Here is a 22,286-nt window from a genome sequence, read left to right as displayed (position 1 = left end):
GATCTCCTGACCTTGTGATCCGCCCGCCTCGGCCTCCCAGAGTGCTGGGATTACAGGCGTGAGCCACCGCGCCCGGCAGGAAGGTGACTTGTTCCCATCTTGGCTGGAAGCCCTTGAACTCATAACTCAGTTCTGTGGTAGGAGGAAGTGCATTAAATTAAAAAGCGGTAATCTAAATAAGGGATTTCTCTTATGTCTGTAGATGGGAGGCCACAGCATCACTATCTCTTCCATCTGGCCAGACTTTCTGTGCCTAGAAACAGGGTTCACATTCATTAAAGGATTGATTTATTTATTTTTGAGACAGGGTCTCACTCTGTCACCCAGGCTGCAGCCTCCACTTCCCAGGCTCAGGTGATTCTCCCACCTCAGCCTCCCGCGTAGCTGGGACTACAGGTACGCACCACCATGCCTGGCTAATTTTTGATTTTTTTGTAGAGACAGAGTCACATTGTGTTGGCTATGCTGGTCTCAAACTTTGGGCTCAAAAGACCTGCCTCGGCCTCTCAAAAGTGCTGGGATTACAGACGTGAACCACCACCCCTGGCCAAAGGATTTTTATTTCCTTAGGGTTTTTGGCTGTGGACTGGCTCTTCTTTAGTATTAAAATGACCTAGTTGGATGACTCACAATCATTTTGTAGGTAATAATAATAATAAAATAGCTAATAGCTCCATGTACTGTCCTAAGAGCTTTATATATTCTCTAATTTAGTCTTTAACCCATTGTATGAAGTACTAACCCCGTTTTGCACATAAGGATAGTGAAGCACAGAGAGCTGAAGTAACTTAGCCAAGATTACACAGCTAATAAGTGATGGCCAGGATTGGAATTTGGGGTCTGGCTCCAGAGACTGTACATTTAATCAACATGCAAAACTGCTTCTGGACAAGTTCTGTTTATCTAGTGAGAGGGCAACAGATACAGGCTCCTTCAGCTTTCAGAACAAGCCTTAGGACCCCATCTCAACTGTCTTGCTTTCTCTCCATATCATCTTTTTTTTTTTTTTTTTTTTTGAGACAGGGTCTCACTCGGTCACTCAGGCTGGACTGCAGTGGCACAGTGATGGCTCACTGCAGCCTTGACCACCCACGCTCAAGTGATCCTCCCACCTCTCAGCCTCCTGAGTAGCTGGGACTACAGCATGCACCACAGTGCCTGGCTAGTTTTTTTTACTTTTTGTAGAGGCTGGTTTCTCCACATTGCCCAGGCTGGTCTCAGACTCCTGGCCTCAGGCAGCCGGCCCACCTCCATCTCCCAAAGTACTGGGATTACAGGTGTGAGACACTGCGCTCGGCCTTCTTTTTCAATAATTGTTTTATTTATGTGTGTGTGTGTATGTCTGGGTCATACATGCTTATGGTTCAGTTTCGCAAGATTTAAGAGGATGGTGAAAACACATCTCTCATGTGCCTTTCTTCTCTCAAAGCCCCAAGTGCCCTCCCTGCCGCACACCCTGTCTTCAATTTGATTGTCTTTCCAGAGGCCGTCTTCACAAATACAAGCTAGGAATAAATGGTGCACACAATCCCCTTTCTTCTATACTTTGTCTTTTAACAAGTTGATTTTGTGTTTTTTTTTGAAATGGAATTTCACTCTTGTTGCCCAGGCTGGAATACAATGGTGTGATCTTGGCTCACTGCAACCTCCGCCTCCTGGGTTCAAGTGATTCTCCTGCCTCAGCCTCCCAAGTAGTTGGGATTACAGGCGCCTGCTACCATGCCCGGCTAATTTTTCTGGTTTTAGTAGAGATGGGGTTTCACCATGTTGGCCAGGCTGGTCTTGAAGTCCTGACCTCAGATGATCTGCCTGCCTTGGCCTCCCAAAGTGTTGGGATTATAACCGTGAGCCATCACATCCAGCTTTGTGTTTGTATTTTTTAAATAATGGTTGTGGGGCCATGCATGGTGGCTCACGCCTGTGATCCCAGCACTTTGGGAGGCGAAGGTAGGTGGATCACTTGAGGTCAGGAGTTTGAGACCAGCCTGGCCAACATGGTGAAACCCTGTCTCTACTAAAAATACAAACATTAGCCAGTCATGGTGGCGGGCGCCTGTAATCCCAGCTACTCGGGAGACTGAAGCAGGAGAATTCGCTTGAACCCGGGAGGTGGAGGTTATGTTGAGCCGAGAGTGACCCACTGCACTCCAGCCTGGATGACAGAGCAAGACTCTGTCTCAATCAATCAATCAGTAAAGGTTGTGAACACTATCAGAGGGTCACCGCAGTGAGGGATGACAGTAGCCAGTGCCTTTATCTGTTAGTAAACTAAGAAACAAATGACCAAAGATTAATTCCTTTTTATTTATGACCTTTTACACAGTTCAGTCTACAGACTTAATCTGTGCTTAGTCCTAGGGGCAGAAAGATCTGTGACTTGGTCCTTGCTCCGAGGCAGTTCATCTTCTGGAGGTAGACGCAGCAGAAGTAGCTGCTGTGATATGGCATGTGCTCTGTTAGAGAAAACTGGATCTTGAAACAAGGAAAAATGTTTCTAGAATGCTCTTAGGACGTGCTGCCAAGGACTGTTGATGGTGTTGCACTTGATGGCGAACGCCTTCTGGAAGCAACCCGGGTGGAGGACAGGGAGTTACTTTTGCTAAGGAGCCAGCTCAGAGTGGATTCTGTAAGCTGAGCCGCATCTGGAGCTTGAGACTGCACCTCCCTGCAGAATTGCCGGGCTTCACGCAGGCAATCAGCTGCTTGTGATTGGAGGGCTGGTGCTGGTGGGGATAATGAACTTGGTAGTGTCGGCAGAGGTGATTGGCCGGGCTCTGCTGCAGTGAGAATGCAGACTGGATGCTCGGGTCCTCGGCTTGGGTGATGAGCGAGGACAGCTGAATAACTGGGAGCTCGAAGTTGCTTGCTGCCTCTGGGAGTGGTCTGCTTGGCTGTCGCGTTTTCCTTTTTTGTTGTTGTTTTTTAAAAAAGCCAAATGTTTGCTCACCATCACCTGCAGAAGTGAGTTTTTATTGAAGAAGCTCCAGCTGCTTTCTCCTTATTGCCGGCAGCCCGGCCAGGCTCCCTTACAGTGAGCTACTTCTCAGGCCGGGCACGACAGCAGTGCTAGCACATTTGAAAAAGCAGGAAACCGCCCCTGCACGCGGAGCTTCCAGCCTGAGAACTCCCAGGCCAGTCTTCCCAGCAGCTGTGTAGCCAGAGAGCCTTGGTATTGTGGTCACATCCCTCAAAAGTGAACAGTCACCATCGGAGGCGTTTGGAGGAGACTGTGATGTTGCAGATGCTGTGGCATTTCCTAGCTAGCTTTCTCCCCAGGGCTGGGTGCCAAGGCTCCAGAGAGGGGGACGATCATGAAGTCAGAGGCACCCCAGCCCCTGCCCGGACAGACCAGATGGCAAGCTTTTTGGGGAAACAGGACGGAAGGGCTGAGGCCACGGAAAAGAGACCCACCATCTTGCTGGTGGTCGGACCTGCAGAGCAGTTTCCTAAGGTAATGTTGGCCTCAAGAGGACCTCCTAGTTTCGGGCCTGGTCTGGGATCAGTTTCCTGGGGAAAGAAGACGAGCGTGGGGAGGAAGGGAGAACTCATAACGTTAGTTTGGGGTTCAGGGAGAAGTGGTAGGCAATGAGGAAGCCCACAAATTCAATCTAAAATCTTTCTGTGGCCCCTGTGAAAGCTGCGTTACCCACTGCAGTCACCCCAGTGTGGCTGTTGAGGGAAGGAAGGTTGTGATAGATTTGCCTTCGGATTTGTTAGTCTGGCTGAAGAAGGCCATTTGCAAGTGAGGGGCAGACTGTGAAAGTGCGCCTTAGCTTATCTGAACAGCTGAGGAAGGGCGAAGCTAAAGGGGCGAGAGTGCGCCTCGACTGTGGAACCCAGTTGCTTGGAGCTGTGGGGGTGATCTTGGCATCCTGAAGGTCACAGTCCCCTTGCCTGGGTCCGACCCATCTCTCCTTTGGGCCTGGGAGGAAGAGTGAAGGCGTGAGACTGGGTCCGAGGAGAGGCTGGAGTCATGAGGCGCAGAGGCTGGTGCCCCTCTGGAAATGACTGCGGCCGCTGCAAGTCTGCCAACTCTGGGGTCTTTCATCCCTCCTGAGCCCAGAGCGTGAGTTACCATCCTCACAAGAGCCAAGGTAAGTGGTAGTATCCCCATTTCGTAGATGAGGAAACTGAGGGGCAGAACGGTTACATTATTTGCCCAGGGTTAAACAACTAAAGAGAGGTGGAGCTGAGATTTCACCCCCAAATCCTTGTCCTGTGCTGCCTGGTTGTCTCCTTAGGAAAGCAGTTTTTAACGAGACTAATGCAGTGCTCAGTATCAGAAAGGAACTTGCCATTTGGCTCAGATTTCTCCTCCCTGCCGAAGGAGTGACCTTCTTCACCTCCTGAGCTTTGGTTATTTTGAATCTTTTTACTCAGGATAAAAATCAGAGAAGAAAAGGAGATTCTGCCCTGTTTGGCACATTGTAGATACCACAGAAATGTTAAGTTGAATTGCTGCATTTAAGAAATAAAAGTTCATTTTGCCTTTGCTACTAGAGACTTTTGATGTAATAACACTTGCAGTCACATGGGCACCGGGGAGAAGTCTTAGTTTTTGATGGGTTCCTTCTGAGCAAAGCAGTGGATCTCTCAGAGTCTGTTATGCCTGAGATGTGCGTGCTTAATATGCAAAGAGAGGGTGTCACTTTTTACCTTTTGATTGTTTTAGGCAAGATTGGAATGGCTGTGGCACTAGCTTTGTGAGGAACTTTTATCCGTAGACCTGCTTGCCTTATTACTACCTCGAATAGCTGGCTGCCTTTTAAAATCACCTATTTTTGTCTTTAGCAATTAGCTGCTCTATTTTTCAGCATCATACAATACTCCCTTGCCAGCTCTCCCCCCAAGGGCTGCCTCAGGGTAGGACTGTCTGTTCTGAGCAGCTTAGTTCCTGGCCTGCAGAACCAAGAGACCCACACCTTTTACTGGTTGATCCCCATGGAGAGACAGTTCAGCTGGCTGCAAATGGGGGGAGCCCCAAGTGGGATATGGAGCAGCTGGTTGGGTTTGAAGCCAGAGAGAAAGCACATCTGGAAAGCATAGACTCTCAAAGCAGATAGACCAAGAACTGGAGCAACAGGAGCATGGATGCAGCCCGCATCCTTTTCCAGAGCAGTGCTCTGAAAGTGTTTGGGGTTTGTGATCACTGGCTGATTGGGGCTGGCCTCACCAAATCACAAAAAGGACCCCCAGAATGTTTTGGAAACGTTTTTGAAAAGTTCACTTTAGGCCAGGCGCAGTGGCTCATGCCTGTAATCCCAACACTCTGGGAGTCCGAGGTGGACGGATCACAAGGTCAGGAGTTCGAAACCAGCTTCGAGACAGTGAAACCCTGTCTCTACTCAAAATACAAAAATTAGCTGGGCATGGTGGCGGGTGCCTGTAGTCCTAGCTACTCGGGAGGCTGAGGCAGGAGAATCGCTTGAATCCGGGAGGCAGAGGTTGCAGTGAGCCGAGATTGCACCACTGCACTCCAGCCTGGGTGACAGAGCGAGATTCTGTTTCAAAAAAAAGAAAAAGAAAAGTTCACCTGGATTCTCGGGCTTCTCAGCATCCCAGAAGCACTACTTTGTTTGGCTCTCACTTCCCCTGTTTAAATATGTCTGCTAGTGAGTCAGGTTCCTGCAAGCTTTTATTCTAGGAACTGTTCCAGTTTTTCCCTTTATCTTTGTCTTACAGTTAATCTTCAGTTGGAGAAGAAAGCCATTACTCTGGAGTGGGAGGTGCCCTCCGCGGCATGCAAGCTTTCAAATCCTGAGGGGCTGTCTTCTCGGAAGCACAGAGAATTTTGCTCATTGTGTGTGTAACTGCCAAATGTAGGCAGGTTTCATTGGAAACCGGCTACACTAGGCTGTCATGGCAACCTGATCATCAAATGACACTGTGGCCACAGCCGCCAATGAGGTTTGAGAGCCTTAAGGGTGGGTGGGGCTTGAGCGGCTGGATGCTGGCAAAGCTCCCTCACATATTAATATTTCTGGCTAAGTCTGAGTCATTGCAGAGGAGGGGAGAGGAACTTTCTGACCTAATGCTACACTCCCAGAGGCACTGTACCAGCCCTGTTCTTATTCATGGTATTCCGGCCCTTACCTGAAGCACCCCGTTTCTTCCGGCATGTAACATAGTGGTAGAACAAGGAAAGCTTTTGGTGGCATTGGCAGATTTGCTGTGAGAAGATGCTCAGGAGAGGAACTGCTACTTTATAGATTAATTGCAATCTGAATCCTAAGGGTCCTAGTGTTGCTGTCACTGTTTCCGAATACTAGTCATAGGAATGGACGTCGGAGGAGCTGAAACCGTTGAGGGTCTGTGCCACACAGTCAGAATAATAAAGAGCAGAGAGGCATCGCACACAATGCGCGTTGTGCCCAGATCTTGGAGTGTCAAGCGGGCCGGTGTGAAGCATCAGGGCTAAAACCTGAGGCCTGCTTTAGTTCCTCCATAATCCAGTTCTCATAGAGGCGTTCAGAAGCTGTGACACAAACACTGTTTTTGGTTGTATTGAACTGGGGCTCAACTTGCTCAAGTTACACCTTTCCCACACACCTGCTGCCTTCCAGTATGAGGTATCACCTACTGTCATTCCCAGTGTACGGCTTACCGGCATCCTTTGGGAACTGAATACTAAAATCTGTTTTGGGTGCTGTTTGAAGTGGATATTGTAACAAGAACCCTGGGTGCGAGGCCCTGCCCTGCCACTGACAGGCTTTGGGAACTGGGCAAATCAGGTCACCTCTCCCAGGCCTGTTTGCTTAACTCGGAGATTAAGGGATGATCCCAGAGCCCCTCTAGGCCCCCACAGTCTGCAATTCCAGGAATAGAGCAGTTGTCCTAGGCACTAGCACCTAGAGATTGGCTTATTTGGGTAGAATTCTCCATTTTTATATGAAAATGGAGTCCTGAGTTACCTGTGAAACTCAGTAGGATGGATGATTTAAATAAGCAAACGCCAATTGAAGTTTATCCAATGAAGACATTCCATGGGACTCAGTCACAGCAGCAAATAAGTTAGAACCCTTTTAAAAATTAGCCGGGTGTGCTGATGGGCACTTGTAGTCCCAGCTACTCAGGAGGCTGAGGCAGGAGAATCGCTTGAACCCAGGAGGTGGAGGCTGTAGTGAGCCACGATCACGCCACTGCACTCCAGCCTGGGTGACAGAGCAAGACTCCATCTTAGGAAAGAAAAAAAAAAAAAAGAACACAGATTTCACTTTTATTTAGTATCATTTTCAAATCTCAGATTTCTTTTGTTAGATACATTATAAAACTCAATGGTTATTTTTAAAATATACTTTATTAGAAAATGAAATCTTCAATTGAATTTATTCATCGAAATATTTGCTTTTTTATATTAGAATGACTGCAGTCATCACTAAAATGAGATACTCAACAGATCTGTGTAATTTAGTTTCAGAAGCAAACAATAATTTTGTAATAGGCCAACGTCTCATTTTATAAAATAGAATGAGCATTCCTAAAGACCAGCATTTTAAGGTTCAGCTCTTTTGTTTATAAATGTGAACCTCCTTTAAAATAAAATATTAGAGGCTAGGCGCAGTGGCTCATACTTGTAATCCTAGCACTTTGGGAGGCCGAGGCAGGCAGATCACTTGAGGCCAGCCAGGAGTTGGAGACCAGCCTGGCCAACATGATAAAACCCAGTCTCTACTAAAAATACACAAATTAGCCAGGTGTGGTGGTGAGTGCCTGTAATCCCAACCACTCGGGAGGCTGAGGCACAAGAATCGCTTGAACCTGGGAGGCAGAGGTTGCAGTAAGCCAAGATCATGTCACCACACTCCAGCCTGGGTGACAGAGTGAGAGTCTGTCTCAAAAATAATAATAATAATAATAATAATAATAATAATAATGATACATTATCTTGTTCATTTGAGTATAATGCCCTGACAACTCTATTTGCAGATGCTCAGAAAAATAGGCCTTCATCAAGTATGGTTATGAGTTTGTTTATTGGGGTCTTAGAGGCCCCTGAGCTAATTCACTCATTGGAAGCTGTTCATGAAGCACCTTATTTGATCAAGGCAAAAGGTTAGTTCCAGACAAGGAGGTTCAAGGGTTTGAAGCAAGAGCCTTCTACCTTCAAGGACCCTGGTGGTAGAGATAAGATGCATGTTAAAATAGCCCAAGGCAGAACATTCTGGATTGGGCAGCTTAAGAGACAGCTGAGTGTCATGGATTTAGTGGCAGCTGAGCAGGAATCTGCCTGGATAATCCAGTACGACCTCACAGGATCCGTGGCTGGGGTAGCCCAAGACCTGTGCTCACAGACTCGTTATCAGATCTCTGTTAGAAGGGCCCAAATGTCGTATCACTTGTCATGATCTCTGTTTCATAATGTTGTGTGTTAGTATCAACATCTTGTAATACCCTCTTTACAAGTTAACAACAAGCTTTTTAGTGCATTAAGAAGTCCTTTTACTTCTGTGATCCCCAAGTAATAACTATCCATTTTTATCCATCCCGGTAGTGGGAAGATGTAGTCTATATTAGGAAGTGGCGCGCTGTAGAAGGAACAAGGGTGAGACTGAGCCTGTTCTCATCTTGGTGACGTGGTCTCTTCCTCCGCAGCACGAATCTGGGGGGAAGGAATGAGTGGAGAATTCAGGCCGGCCTGCGGAGAATCGTCCTGCGCCGAAAGGGTCGTTCTCGAGCCGTGTTGCCCAGTGACGTTCCTGTGGTGGCAGAAATGCCCAGTGACTACGTGTGGCTATCCTGGGGAACTGAGTTTGTAATTTCATTTCATTTTAATGAATTTACTCTTTTGTTTGAGGCACAGTTTCACTCTGTCGCCCAGGCTGCAGTGCAGTGGCACAATCCTGGCGCAGTGTAACCTCTGCCTCCTGGGTTCAGGCAATTCTCGTGCCTCAGCCTCCCCAGTAGCTGGGATTACAGGCGTGCGCCACCACGCCTGGCTATGACTTTACGTTTAAAAATCTTCTGTGTTGAACAGCAAAGTTCTGGCTGTGACTAAGACTGGGCTCCTACGTGTTCTGAGTGGACGTGGGCATTGAAGACTGTGGATCTCGTGTGAGGCCTCGGCTGACCCCAGGTTGATGCTTCCGGGGTTCTTTCGGCATGGTGTCCTCTTCCCAACCCCATCATGTCAGCTCCTGGGCACTCTGGAGCCCCTAGGTGAAGCTGGTGCTCACATAGCAGAATGGCCTGGAAGAGGTTTCAATGCAATGTGGGCTGTGGAGGGCTGCAGGCTCCCTGGAGCAGGAACCAGCTAGAACTGTGCCTGGAGCCGTGTGTGGCCAGGGCAGCTCCCCTGCGGGATACACAGGCCCATGGTGGGGTCCACTTTCCAGGGTGACTGGGCACCTGGCTCTCAACCACCCCTCAGCCTCCTGTCCTCACAGCTGAACTGGGCCCGTATTCAGTGGCAGTCAGCTCTGTCTCCATCTACTGGTTTTTCAGTTGGGAATGATTTACTAAAAGGAGAAAACTGTTGCGTTGTGTGACACGTGTGGGGACCTTGTGTGGAAACAGGCCATAGGCTGTTTGTTCATTTGGAGGGGTTGGCAGCCAGAGCCAGAGGGTGAAGGTTTGTGTGGGCTCTGTACCTGGTACCCAGGCAGGCAGAACGCGCCACCCGACCTCTTCTCCAAGAGTTAACTGCAGGGAGGGAGCGGTGACGTCAACCCTCATCTTTGTGCCTCTCACTTGAGCAACCCGATGCCACCTTCTCCCCCGGGCTCTGTGTTCATTGGCTGTTGGCAGGACTTGCCGTGGGAGGGTTTTTTCTTTTTTTCAATTAAGTAAAAGGGCAGGGCTTAAGCAGCCAATGACAGCTGAGGCCGGGCTTGTCTTATGCAAGTTTCCCTGGGACCGGCAGCATTTAGGGAACTTGCTCCCAGTGGTGAGGGCAGTGGAGCACCCAGCAGGCTGCCAACATGCTCTGTCTGTGCCTGTACGTGCCGGTCATCGGGGAGGCCCAGACCGAGTTCCAGTACTTCGAGTCCAAGGGGCTCCCTGCCGAGCTGAAGTCCATCTTCAAGCTCAGCGTCTTCATCCCCTCCCAGGAGTTCTCCACCTACCGCCAGTGGAAGCAGGTCTGTGGGGTGACCACGCGGAAGGGAGAGGCGCGTTCAAGTGGTATTTGTTGAGTGAATGGCTGAGCATGCGTGAACCATCCCCCACCGAGAGGAAAAAATGTCTGAAATGTAGGAGTTTTTTCCCATTGTCATGTGGCTGTGGCCGGCACGTGTACGTCACAGTAGTGACTGGTTTTCACGTGACTTCCCGGGAAGGCTGGAATTCTACCGAAGGCTGTTGTGAGAAATGGACTTTCAGATAGGAAATTCCTTTTGCCGGAATGAGGGGGGTGTTCCTGAGAAGTACAGAGCCAGAAAGGGGCCTGGGGGGGCAGGCCATAGTGCAAGGGAGGAGAAGGCAGGGAGGCCCAGGAGTTGTGGGTGCTGGTGGGGGAGCCTCCCACCTTCTCGACCCATAGACATCCCTGTGGAGCAGGGCCTGTGTCTGCCCGGAAGGTGGGGAAGCCAAGCTGCAGAGTCCGGAGGCCCCTTGCCTCTTCGGCTTCTCGGTTAATCAGTTTCCCTGCTACCCCCAGTACCCACTGTGCACCGAGGGGGATTTGCAGATCCAAGGAAGGAGACAGAAGGAGACTCAGGCCCCATGAGGCAGAAGCAAGCACTTTGAGAATGCGTTGAAGCCAGCTGCGGTGAGCACACCCTCTGCTCTGGGTGTCTGTGCGACAGCACCCACCCCAGGGAGGCATGTGGCTCACCCTGGCAGCAGTGCAGGTGGCTGGGTCCCAGAGGGCTCCGTGCCTGATGTTCGCCTCCTGCCTAAATGGCTTGTCCACTTTATTTCCATTCCTGTTAGAGATCTGGAGCAGTCACTGTATAGGTGATTTATGTCACTCTTGGCTGAGAGCACAGATGTCCACAGGAAGTTAAATGTAACCTCAGATAGAAGATAAAATATGGCCGGGCGCGGTGGCTCACGCCTGTAATCCCAGCACTTTGGGAGGCCGAGACGGGTGGATCACGAGGTCAGGAGATCGAGAGCATCCTGGCTAACACGGTGAAACCCCGTTTCTACTAAAAAATACAAAAAACTAGCCGGGCGAGGTGGCGGGCGCCTGTAGTTCCAGCTACTCCGGAGGCTGAGGCAGGAGAATGGCGTGAACCTGGGAGGCGGAGCTTGCAGTGAGCTGAGATCCGGCCGCTGCACTCCAGCCCGGGTGACAGAGTGAGACTGTCTCAAAAAAAAAAAAAAAAGAAGAAGATAAAATATGTACCAGCATCTGTCCCACATTCCAGCCACACCCCTCGCATTAGCCTTTTGAGCACGCCAGGTCATGGGGTATCTGTTCAGGCCTCCCTGCCCCTGGCACCCTTGGCAGCTGAGGAATCACAAGGCACCATCAGTAATGTATCTAAGAGAGAGGCGCGGTGGTGATCCTTTGAGGATGTGAGCTAGTCAGTGGGCCATCCAGTTCCAAACTCCAGCTGGCTGTCCGTTGATTTCTCCCAGTGAGAAAGCCGGGGGACACAGGAAGACTGTACCATCTTCCTTGGGAGAGTCTCAGTTCCAGTTTTGGGTTCCGGATTCAGGGCGTTGCTGAATTGAGGTGACTCACTTTCATCCCCCATATTCTGGAGGTTAGCCTTGAGGGTGGTGGCAGGATCCACAGGGAGGCGGCTTGGGAGGACCACGGCCCAACTTGCATCCCGCCCACCACTTCCCTAGCCGTCTGGCCTTGTGTAAATGTTTAGCCTCTCGGAACTCCTGTTTCCTTCTCTGTAAAATGGGGGAAATAACATTTCCTACCTCCTAGAGCTGTTTGCGAGGGGTAAGTGGGTTGCTAAAAGTAAAGCATTTAGCACGCCCTGTGGCCCGCGCTAGGTGCTGGGGAAGTGTGCGCTCTCATGGCACAGTCCCAGTTGCTGGGCATCCAAAACCATTAACAACTGCTGAACAAAGCCCACCTCCTGGGAGGTAGGGGTGGGGGATTACTTTTGGAACCTCATTGCCAAGGAACAGTCTCTCAAAGCCTTCTTGGGACACTAAAGTGCTTTTCAGTGACTGACTGACAGAGCCAGGGTGGCTTTATCACCTGGCTTCCCTGAGAGCAGGGACTGGCAGTACCATCATACACATGCCCTTGGCTCCTTATACTTCCCCGGCCTTGGGTGCTGTGGCAGAGTCTGGCTCTGCCCCCGATTTTCACCCTGCCCACCAAATTATTCTTGGACCAATGCCAGTTTTAGGAGGGAAACAGCGAGCTGCAGAATTCCTGTCGGAAAAAACTCCGTGGCCATCCCCACGTCTCACCAGGGAGCATGTGTGGTTGAAGCCTGGGTCCAGGGACCCAGGGACAGCGCTGCAGCAGAGCCACGCTGCTCACCCTGGCTGTGCGGCACGCGGGTCTTCAGACTGACAGAGTGCCCAGCTGTCCCTGTTGGCCTCTGTCCAGAGGGCTCTTCCTGGGCTCCTCGCTTCCTCTCTGCTTGGGAGGGAGACAAGGTTGGCCCTTGCCTGGGTTCTGGCCAGCACTTGGGGCTCTAGGTAGTGGCTCTGGCATGTGAGTCAATTGCCATAGTGGCTGTGGGAGTGGAGCAGAAGCATCTTGGGTCCTTGGGGCCAGCTCTGCTCACGGATCAGTGCAGTCATTGCGTGGGGACGGGGCCCCACAGAGGACAAGGAAAGGCTGGTCCAGGAGCCAGAAGACAAAACCGTACTTTTCTTTTCTAGAAAATTGTACAAGCTGGAGATAAGGACCTTGATGGGCAGCTAGACTTTGAAGAATTTGTCCATTATCTCCAAGATCATGAGAAGAAACTGAGGCTGGTGTTTAAGAGTTTGGACAAAAAGAATGATGGTAAGTGTTGCCTTCAGAGCTGCAGCCGGTCCAGCCTCGGGCCTCCCTGTGCGCCTGGCTCCTGCTCACGGCCTCTTTTCTTGCAGGTCGCATCGACGCACAGGAGATCATGCAGTCCCTGCGGGACTTGGGAGTCAAGATATCTGAACAGCAGGCAGAAAAAATTCTCAAGAGGTGAGTGCTCAGCCAGCCTCTGCATTTGGTTTAAGTGTGATGAAAGGAAGGCTCTGAGACTAACCCTGCGATGTCATTCCCTATGCTGACCCTGTTGCTCTGAACTTGGCCTTCTCGTGGTTTGAAAGGATGAATAAGTAGGCCGGGCACAGTGGCTCACGCCTGTAATCCCGGCACTTTGGGAGGCCGAGGCGGGCGGATCACGAGGTCAGGAGATCGAGACCATCCTGGCTAACATGGTGAAACCCCTTCTCTACTAAAAATACAAAAAAATTAGCCGGGCGAGGTGGCGGGCACCTGTAGTCCCAGCTACTCAGGAGGCTGAGGCAGGAGAATGGCGTGAACCCGGGAGGCGGAGCTTGCAGTGAGCCGAGATGGTGCCACCGCACTCCAGCCTGGGTGACAGAGCGAGACTCTGTCTCAAAAAAAAGAAAAAAAAAAGAAAGGATGAATAAGTAACCCCTTTGGGAGGCCAGCCCCTCCCCAGCGTTGCAGGCCAGCTTTCATTTGAAGAATCACAGATCACCTGGAATGTCGCCCATCGGCCAGCGGCCCATGAAGGGAAAACTAATTTGGGGGTGGTTCAAGTAGGTAAAAGGCCAGCAAAGAGCACCTGTGTGTAGTGGGGGCAGGGCAGGGGGCTCACACTGCAGCCTCAATCCCACGTGAATTTCTTCCCCATGCTAGTAACTTGCACTTAACAATTTAGTCAGAGGCGCTGCCCCACAAGATAGCTCCCTGGTGAGGGGCGGCTGCCAGGAAATCTCACGGAACAGCCCTGGGAGTTGCCGTCTGTCCTGGCTGGACCTTCCCAAAACCCTGTGGACCAAACGCTGGCTGGTCCTCGGGGACAGCAGCCCTGGGCTCAGCTGCTGTGGCGGGCTCGTCTCATGCCGTGCTGTGCCCACGTCTCTGGGTGTGTGCTTGCTTCACTAACATGGCTCCGAGCACTTATGCGTGTTGTTTCTCCTTTCTCCTCCGCATCCTTTGTCTGTCTGTCAGAATACGAACGGGCCATTTCTGGGGCCCTGTCACCTAGTAAGTATCCGTGTCGCTCGTGACTGCCTCCCTTGACTTCCATGCCTGATCAGAACGGGGTTCTTGTGGGCCATTATACTGCCATTGTTGTGCTGAGTGGGGTGTGCAACCCCCTGCTCTTTCACCTGGGGGCAGAGGCGCCTCGTGTGGTTTCTGGGAATCCGAAGTGCCTGCCCTTGGCTCACTGGGAGGTGGGGGGACGCAGCTGGCGATGGGCAGGTGGGCAGCCTCGCCTCTGTCTCGCAGCATGGATAAAAACGGCACGATGACTATCGACTGGAACGAGTGGAGAGACTACCACCTCCTGCACCCCGTGGAGAACATCCCCGAGATCATCCTCTACTGGAAGCATTCCACGGTGAGCCCCGCACACCCAGGGCCCTCGCCTGCTCCCATGGCCTAGCCCAGAGTCACCCAGTTGTCCCCATCCCAGAGTGCAGCGAGGGCTTTCCAGCCGCCTCCTCTTCCACAGGAGACTGTCCCCTCTTCTGGCAGGTGAGGGGCACCTCTGGCCTCCCCTCCTGGAGCGGACGGTCCAGGGGGACAGGACTGCACACCAGGACTCAGAGAGGGAGAGTAGAGCGGTCCACATGCTCCGCCTGTTCTGGCACACTGGCCAACCGGAACAGCCCCAGTGTTCACACACGCAGGCATCCTCTTCCAGGAACACCCTCCGTCCCCACATGCTCCTGCCCATGGGCCACTTCAGATACCCTTCCCATGATGCTGCCTGTTCTGCCAAAGCTGGTATGACCCTTCCCCCTGGTGGGAGGGGGCCGAGGCAGAAGCTACTCTACAGAGAGCACCTAGGCAGAGCTGTGAGGTGTCCCCACGGGCACACACTTGCTGCCCTTTCACCCCTGCCCACTGTGGTTTCATGTTCAGAAATGTGAGTCTGTATTGGTCTCTGGCCCTGAGCCCCTCACACGTGGCATGTCCCTCTCTGAGTCCTGGTGTGCAGTCCTGTCCCCCTGGACAGTCCGCTCCAGGAGGAGAGGCCAGAGGGGCTCCTCACCTGCCTCTTACAGTGCCAGACCAGGGCTTGTTGGGTGAAATTAAGTGGACATCTCCAGGGGTGGGAGCAGCTGGCCCAGAGCTCTGGCCTTTAGCCCTGGGATCAGAGCAGAGGTGGCTCTGATCAGCCCGGATGCCACCCGGAGAGAGGTTACGCAGGCAGTGAGCCCTCGTGTTTGCTGAGGCCTTGCATAATGTTCTGCCAGCATGATCTGGTTACACATGAGGTTTCAGACGGCTCTCACCCCGGCTTGATCCCTTCAGAGCAGCCAGCCTGGCGATCTCACACAGGCCTGTGAGCTGTTCTTACAGGAGCTACCTGCAAGCTTTGCAAAGGGCCGGTGAATGGTTTTGTACCTGGCACCATCCGGCTGTGTTCAGCTGAGGTTCTCTCCAGGCCCCCAGCTGGCGTGACAACTCTGCTACCTTCAGAGTGAAGGGGAAGGCCCCAGCCCACTTCCCACTCAGGATCATTGGCCTTCTCCCTGTCCTGTGGTCCCTGGCCTGGAGCCATGCTGGAGGGTAAAAGGCGACAGGTGCCAGCAGCCTTGCCCTGAAGGTCCTGAATCAGGCTTATGCCATCTTTCCTCACAGATCTTTGATGTGGGTGAGAATCTGACGGTCCCCGATGAGTTCACAGTGGAGGAGAGGCAGACGGGGATGTGGTGGAGACACCTGGTGGCAGGAGGTGGGGCAGGGGCCGTATCCAGAACCTGCACGGCCCCCCTGGACAGGCTCAAGGTGCTCATGCAGGTATGTCGGGAAAAGGCCCCAGAGCCCTGGGGGGGCCAGTTTCCACTTGGGGGATGCTGCTTGGCTAGTTTTCCCTTTCTCTGGCTGCTGCCCGCTTTGGTCCCAAACTTTTCTAACCCAATAAATTAGACTGGAATTATTGCTCAGACAGGGGGTACCAAAATGTCACTCTAGGTGACATTTTGCGCAGAGCGGATCTAATTTTATCTGAGGCATCACATTACAGGGGCATAATGTGGACAGGTGAAAGTACCGAGACTGGGGTGAGGCAGGAACCAATTTCTGTAAGCGCGTCTTACGTACGTTACCCCACAGTGGGGTCAGCAGAGCCTCACCTGACCCAGACTCCAGTGGGAAGCCACACCATGACCTTAGCCAGCTACGCAAATCCATGTCCACACAGCAGAGATAAGCTGGGCTGATGTCAAGGCAGAATTGTGAAACCCACACGACAACACTGGTGGACTTTGATGTCTGAATGGTGACTGGCCACCACCTGTCCCCTTGCTCGTACCTAGTACTTCTTGTGCCAGGAGCCCAGCTTGGAAGAGCTGCCTCCTTTCCCTCCCCCGCCCGCCTTGCTGGGCCTCCCTGTGCCGCACAGAGACTAGGGAAGCGGGTGGTTCAGGGCAGAGGGCCTTGGCCTGGACTCTGCCCGAGGCAGCACCACAGCTGCCTCCCTTCCTCTCGTGGCCTCGAGCGAACCCCTTTCCCTCCCAGGACTTCCCCTCCTCTGTGAAAACAGGGGCTTGAACAACTGCCTCATCCTTTTGTTTTTTTAGCAGAATTGTCAGGAATGTTGTAGAGATTGAAAGCAGGCCTTGGATGAAATCAAATGCCTGGGATGTGCCTTTAAACCAGCATGGGTGGCGCAGCGGGAGAGAGGTTGGCTGTGGTTTGATCATTGGTTTAATATGTTTTAAGTTTTTTTAGGTTTGATCATTGTTTTAATATGTTTTAAGTTTTTTTTTTATAATGAAAAACTCGATTTTTAAAAATTATTATTATTGTTTTTTTTTTTTTGAGATAGTCTCACTCTGTTGCCCAGGCTAGAGTGCAGTGGTGTGATCTCGGCTCACTGCAGCCTCCCGCACTGGGTTCAAGCAATTCTACCACCTCAGCCTCCCTAGTATCTGGGATTACAGCCAATTAACCCCAGCTAATTTTTGTATTTTTAGTAGAGATGAGGTTTCTCCATGTTGGCCAGGCTGGTCTGGAACTCCTCACCTCATGTGATCCGCCCACCTCAGCCTCCCAAAGTTCTGGGATTACAGGTGTAAGCCACCATGCCCCGCCTTTTTTTTTTTTTTCTTTTTCTCTCTAAGATAGAGTCTTACTCTGTCATCCAGGCTGGAGTACAGGGACACGATCTCAGCTCACTGCAACCTCCACCTCCTGGGTTCAAGCAGTTCTCCGTGCCTTAGCCTCCCAAGTAGCTGGGATTACAGGTGCCTGCCACCACGCCTGGCTAACTTTTGTATTTTTAGTAGAGACAGGCTTTCAGCATGTTGGCCAGGCTGGTCTCGAACTCCTGACCTCAAATGATCCACCTGCTTCAGCCTCCCATAGAGCTGGGATTACAGGCATGAGCCACCGCACCCGACCTTAATTTTTTTTTAAAGTCATCTTTGTGGAGATGTTCAGGACAAGGCTGGCAACCAATAGATACCCAGTACAATGGAGCTGAACCTCACTTAGCCATGTTGGGTTACTTTGGTCTCGTGATTCCAAGCTCATCTTCAAAACTCACAGAAGAAAGAGCCTTCGCTTTGGCCACAGCCAGTTGGCCAGCAGAGGCTCTTGGCTGGGTGAGGCAGCCTATGGCCCCCCGGGGTCCGTCTGACTGCTTGGTCCTCCCTCCCAGGTCCATGCCTCCCGCAGCAACAACATGGGCATCGTTGGTGGCTTCACTCAGATGATTCGAGAAGGAGGGGCCAGGTCACTCTGGCGGGGCAATGGCATCAATGTCCTCAAAATTGCCCCCGAATCAGCCATCAAATTCATGGCCTATGAGCAGGTGAGGACCCAGCTCCTCAGGGAGGGTCACCAGCCAGTGGCTATTCACTGTCTGGACTTGCTGGCTGTCCCTGCACTGAGCTCCCTGACACTTGGAGCCAGCCATGGTACCCCAGGGACAGCAGGGCGAGGCAGGAGGCCCGGGCTCGCCACCAGTTCCTTACATTTCTGGGCAGCATAAAACGTGCCAGGGACTCCCGGGCTCAGCTGAGACTGCCTGCCTTCAGGAGGAAGGGAGGGGCAGCAGCAGGTGCCTCAACCTCTGGGTATATTGGGTGGTTTGTTTGCTCCTGGTTCTAGATCAAGCGCCTTGTTGGTAGTGACCAGGAGACTCTGAGGATTCACGAGAGGCTTGTGGCAGGGTCCTTGGCAGGGGCCATCGCCCAGAGCAGCATCTACCCAATGGAGGTGAGGGGCCACCTGGGTCCTGGGGCGGGCAGTGGGCACGGGACTGGGGAGAGGTGCAGGGTGTGCTCACGCTTCCCGCCGCTCCTGTTGTGCAGGTCCTGAAGACGCGGATGGCATTGCGGAAAACAGGCCAGTACTCAGGAATGCTGGACTGCGCCAGGAGGATCCTGGCCAGAGAGGGGGTGGCCGCCTTCTACAAAGGCTATGTCCCCAACATGCTGGGCATCATCCCCTATGCCGGCATCGACCTCGCAGTCTATGAGGTGAGGCCCAAGAGGGCTCAGGCCCCGGCCCAAGCCGGCCAGGTTTAGAAACCCCCTCCCAGCACACCTCCGCCTGCTGTCTCTCTCCTTGACGGATGCATGCTTAGTGCAGGAAACTGCATCAAAGGCTGCGTCTCCTTCCGGCTCCTCTGTTTACTGCAAGCTTTCCTTCATCCTGCCTGCCTCTGGCAGCCCCTGTGAGCCCTGCATCCAGGCTCTGCGTCCCCAGGGGCTCAGCAGGCAGATCCCCAGAGGAGGGTGGCCCCTAGGGGCTCGCAGGCCCCAGCACACTCCAGACAGACCCCGAAGTCAGCCCTTCTGTGTGGGGTAGGCGGTGTTCCCTCTACCTTGTCCCGAATTCCCAGTGACAGCAGAAACAGGCCAGCCAGGCTAGGAGTCCAGCCAGGCCCCAGGCCCGGCAGTTGGGTTCCAGTGGCCTGAGGACCCAGTAACAGCCCCCTGTCTCTTACCGCCTCGCTAGCCCTTCCTGGGGCTTATCCCACGCTCCCTTCCCCTTCTAGACGCTCAAGAATGCCTGGCTGCAGCGCTATGCAGTGAACAGTGCGGACCCCGGGGTGTTTGTGCTTCTGGCCTGTGGCACCATGTCCAGTACCTGTGGCCAGCTGGCCAGCTACCCCCTGGCCCTAGTTAGGACCCGGATGCAGGCGCAAGGTAAGGCTGGTCCTGGGCAGTCCTCTGGGAGTTCGGGGGGTGCAGAGAGAAGCATCTCACTGATGCCCTCCCTCCTGCAGCCTCCATTGAGGGCGCTCCGGAGGTGACCATGAGCAGCCTCTTCAAACAGATCCTGCGGACTGAGGGGGCCTTCGGGCTGTACAGGGGGCTGGCCCCCAACTTCATGAAGGTCATCCCAGCCGTGAGCATCAGCTACGTGGTCTACGAGAACCTGAAGATCACCCTGGGCGTGCAGTCGCGGTGACGGGGGAAGGGCCGCCCCGCGGGGGACTCGCTGATCCTGGGCCTCAGCCCGGGGTATGCAGCCATTTCATTCTGTGAATGTGCCAACACTAAGCTGACTTGAGCCAAGCTGTGAAAACCCTAGATGCACCCCAGGGAGGGTGGGGAGAGCTGGCAGGCCCAGGGCTTGTCCTGCTGACCCCCGCAGACCCTCCTGTTGGTTCCAGGGAAGACCACAGGCGTTCCTTAGGGTCCAGGGTCAGCAGGCTCCAGGCGCACGTGTGTAGGAACAGGACATTTTCTGCAGTGCCTGCCAATAGCGAGCTTGGAGGCCGGCTTAGTTCTTCCATTTCATCCTTGCAGCCAGCTGCCGGCCACGGCCCCTGCCCTCTGGCCTGCCGTGCATCTCCCTGTGCCCTCTGCTTCCTGCCTCTGCGGATGTAATCAGGTGGGAGGAGGGCCACAGCCCACATCCCACCCCCTCGTCCAGCCCCGTAATCCATGGTGAAAGGTGAGGTCACATGGCCTCACTTCCCAACCTAAAGCATCGACGCCAACTTGGCTGTGCAGGGAAGAGGAAAGGGTCTGGCCTTGGCGCTCACTGGCATCTGAGCCCTGCTGATGGCCGGGACTCCTGGCATGCATGGGAGTGCATGGGGTTCGGGCTGCCTGGCCTGGCTGCACAGAAGGCAAGTGCTGGGGCTTCTGGTGCTCTGAGCCGGCCCAGACCCTGTCAGGATGGGCACCACCTCAGAACCAAACTCACTGTCCCCACTGTGGCATGAGGGCAGTGGGGCACCGTGTTTGAGGGCGAAGGGCAGAGCGTTGGTGTGTTCTGGCAAGGGAAGGAAAAGGTGTTGGAGGCCTTAATTATGCATTGTTGGGAAAAGGGTTTTGTCCAGAAAGACAAGCCAGACAAATGAGCGACTTCTGTGCTTCCAGAGGAAGACGAGGGAGCAGGGAGCTTGGCTGACTGCTCAGAGTCTGTTCTGACGCCCTGGGGGTTCCTGTCCAACCCCAGCGGGGGCGCAGCGGGACCAGCCTCCCATTCCACTCATGTCACTGCTTGGAACCTATTTATTTTGTATTTATTTGAACAGAGTTATGTCCTAACTATTTTTATAGATTTGTTTAATTAATAGCTTGTCATTTTCAAGTTCATTTTTTATTCATATTTATGTTCATGGTTGATTGTACCTTTCCAAGCCCACCCAGTGGGGTGGGAAGAGAAGAAGAAGGGGGACCTTGGGCCGCCGCAATCACGTCTGTACAGAGAAATTCCTTATGGGACTGAAGGCAGAAAAGCGGCCAGAAGGCAACAGCCCTGGGTCCTTTCCTTTGGCAGGCTGGGGAAGGGCTTTCCCCAAGCCTTAGGATTTCAGGGTTTGACTAGGGGCGTGGGGAGAGAGGGAGGAACCTCAATAACCTTGAAGGTGGAATCCAGTTATTTCCCGCACCGCGAGGGTTTCTTTATTTCACACTTTCTGAATGTCAAGGCAGTGACGTGCCTCTCACTTTGAATCTGTGGTGGGCGGGGGCTGGAGGAGAGGGTGGGGGGCTGGCTCCCTCCCTCCCAGCCTTCTGCTGCCCTTGCTCAACAATGCTGGCCAACTGGTGACGTCACGGTTGCACTTCCATTCCACCTGAATGACCTGATGAGGAAATCTTCAATCTTCAATAGGATGCAAAGATCAATGCAAAAATTATTGTTATATATGAACATATATAGTTATAACTGGAATCGTCAAAAAGCAAATTAAGAAAGAAATGGAAGTTGGAAGTTGTCATTTAAAGCAGCCTTCTAATAAAGTTGTTTCAAAGCTGATCACAGAGCCAGTGTTTTTCTGACACCCCGGACCCTGCCTGGCCTGGGGTTGTTGACATGTTAGAAAATGGGCGCAAAGTTTTCCCCTCTGGAGCCTGGGTGGCGCCCCCTTTTGGCTTCTTAGAGGCACTCCCTCTTTAATGGGTGTTTGTTCGATTTGGGGTGCTCTGACAAAGTCACCAGTGCCCTGAGTTGCTGTAGGGTTGTTCCTCAGCCTGTCTCAAGCGGGTGGGTGTCTGTCCCTCCGCCAGAAGTGCCGTCTTCACAGAGACACCAAGGACATCTCTCCCCTCCCCCCAGCTGCCCCTCCCAGCCTCACCCCGCTCCTGCCTCCCCACACCCTCTCAGTAACCTCATCTCACTGAGGATTACCTTCAATATCTATATTTAGATGACCCTCCTTTTATACTTGAACCAATTCCAGCTTCATCAGTACAACTGAAATCCACATCCACTTAAACAGCACCTCGAGTTCAGCAAGTCAGAAGCCAAACCCTTCATTTTCCTCCCAAAATCTGCTTCTCCATTTTCCTCATGCCAGCAAATGGCAACTCCTTTCTTCTATGAACTTAAGCCAAACACCTTGTAGTCAGCCTGACTCTGTACTTCCCTCTGGTTCCAGGGCAGTCCAGCAAATACCGTCAGCCTCACCCACAAAATAGATCTGCTCTCTGGCCACTTCTCCCAACCTCCACCCCTGCCACCGGTCACAGGCGATGTCGTGTCTCACCTGGACGATTGCAAGACCTAAACTTCTTCCCCCTGCTTCCCTTCACTCTCCACCCCAAGCCCGAGGGGCCCTTCAGAAACCTAAATGGATAGCCAGGCGTGGTGACAGGTGCCTATAATCCCAGCTACTCCGGAGGCTGAGGCAGGAGAATGGCTTGAACCTAGGAGGCAGAGGTTGTGGTGAGCTGAGATCATGCCACTGCACTCCAGCCTGAGTGACAGAGTAAGACTGTCTCAAAAAAAGAAAACCTTCGTTGTTCATGTCACTCAAATCCTCCAA

The 22,286-nt window shown here is 52.7% G+C and overlaps 1 protein-coding gene across 4 annotated transcripts; it reads left to right on the top strand.

The window, feature by feature from the left end:
- The first annotated feature begins 2,828 nt into the window (after positions 1 to 2,828).
- Positions 2,829 to 21,277, top strand: SLC25A25 (solute carrier family 25 (mitochondrial carrier; phosphate carrier), member 25). Of its 4 annotated transcripts, none has more exons than XM_011931301.1 (11): positions 2,829 to 3,451; positions 12,745 to 12,871; positions 12,958 to 13,045; positions 14,048 to 14,083; positions 14,330 to 14,441; positions 15,692 to 15,850; positions 17,715 to 17,867; positions 18,167 to 18,274; positions 18,370 to 18,537; positions 19,059 to 19,209; positions 19,290 to 21,277. In XM_011931301.1, exons 1-11 carry the CDS (start codon positions 3,233 to 3,235, stop codon positions 19,472 to 19,474), a joined length of 1,506 nt encoding a protein of 501 aa, XP_011786691.1. In that variant the 5' UTR covers positions 2,829 to 3,232; the 3' UTR covers positions 19,475 to 21,277. The 4 variants fall into 4 exon arrangements, with proteins under 4 accessions (XP_011786691.1, XP_011786692.1, XP_011786693.1 ...); XM_011931303.1 differs by lacking the exon at positions 2,829 to 3,451 and adding an exon at positions 9,654 to 10,076; XM_011931302.1 differs by lacking the exon at positions 14,048 to 14,083.
- The last annotated feature ends 1,009 nt before the right edge of the window (positions 21,278 to 22,286 follow it).

This window comes from Colobus angolensis, unplaced genomic scaffold, assembly GCF_000951035.1.
Source record: "Colobus angolensis palliatus isolate OR3802 unplaced genomic scaffold, Cang.pa_1.0 Scaffold9, whole genome shotgun sequence".
Classification (NCBI taxonomy): Eukaryota; Metazoa; Chordata; class Mammalia; order Primates; family Cercopithecidae; genus Colobus; species Colobus angolensis.
Note: the sequence above shows the minus strand (reverse complement) of the source record. Positions and strands in the feature narration are given on the sequence as shown.

Excerpts from the sequence above, each read along its gene's own strand:
- SLC25A25 (XM_011931301.1), top strand. The coding sequence starts at position 3,233 with ATGTTGCAGATGCTGTGGCATTTCCTAGCTAGCTTTCTCCCCAGGGCT. Across the intron at positions 3,452-12,744 it reads CTGCAGAGCAGTTTCCTAAG|AAAATTGTACAAGCTGGAGA; the intron begins GTAATGTTGGCC and ends TTTCTTTTCTAG. Across the intron at positions 15,851-17,714 it reads GGCTCAAGGTGCTCATGCAG|GTCCATGCCTCCCGCAGCAA; the intron begins GTATGTCGGGAA and ends CCTCCCTCCCAG.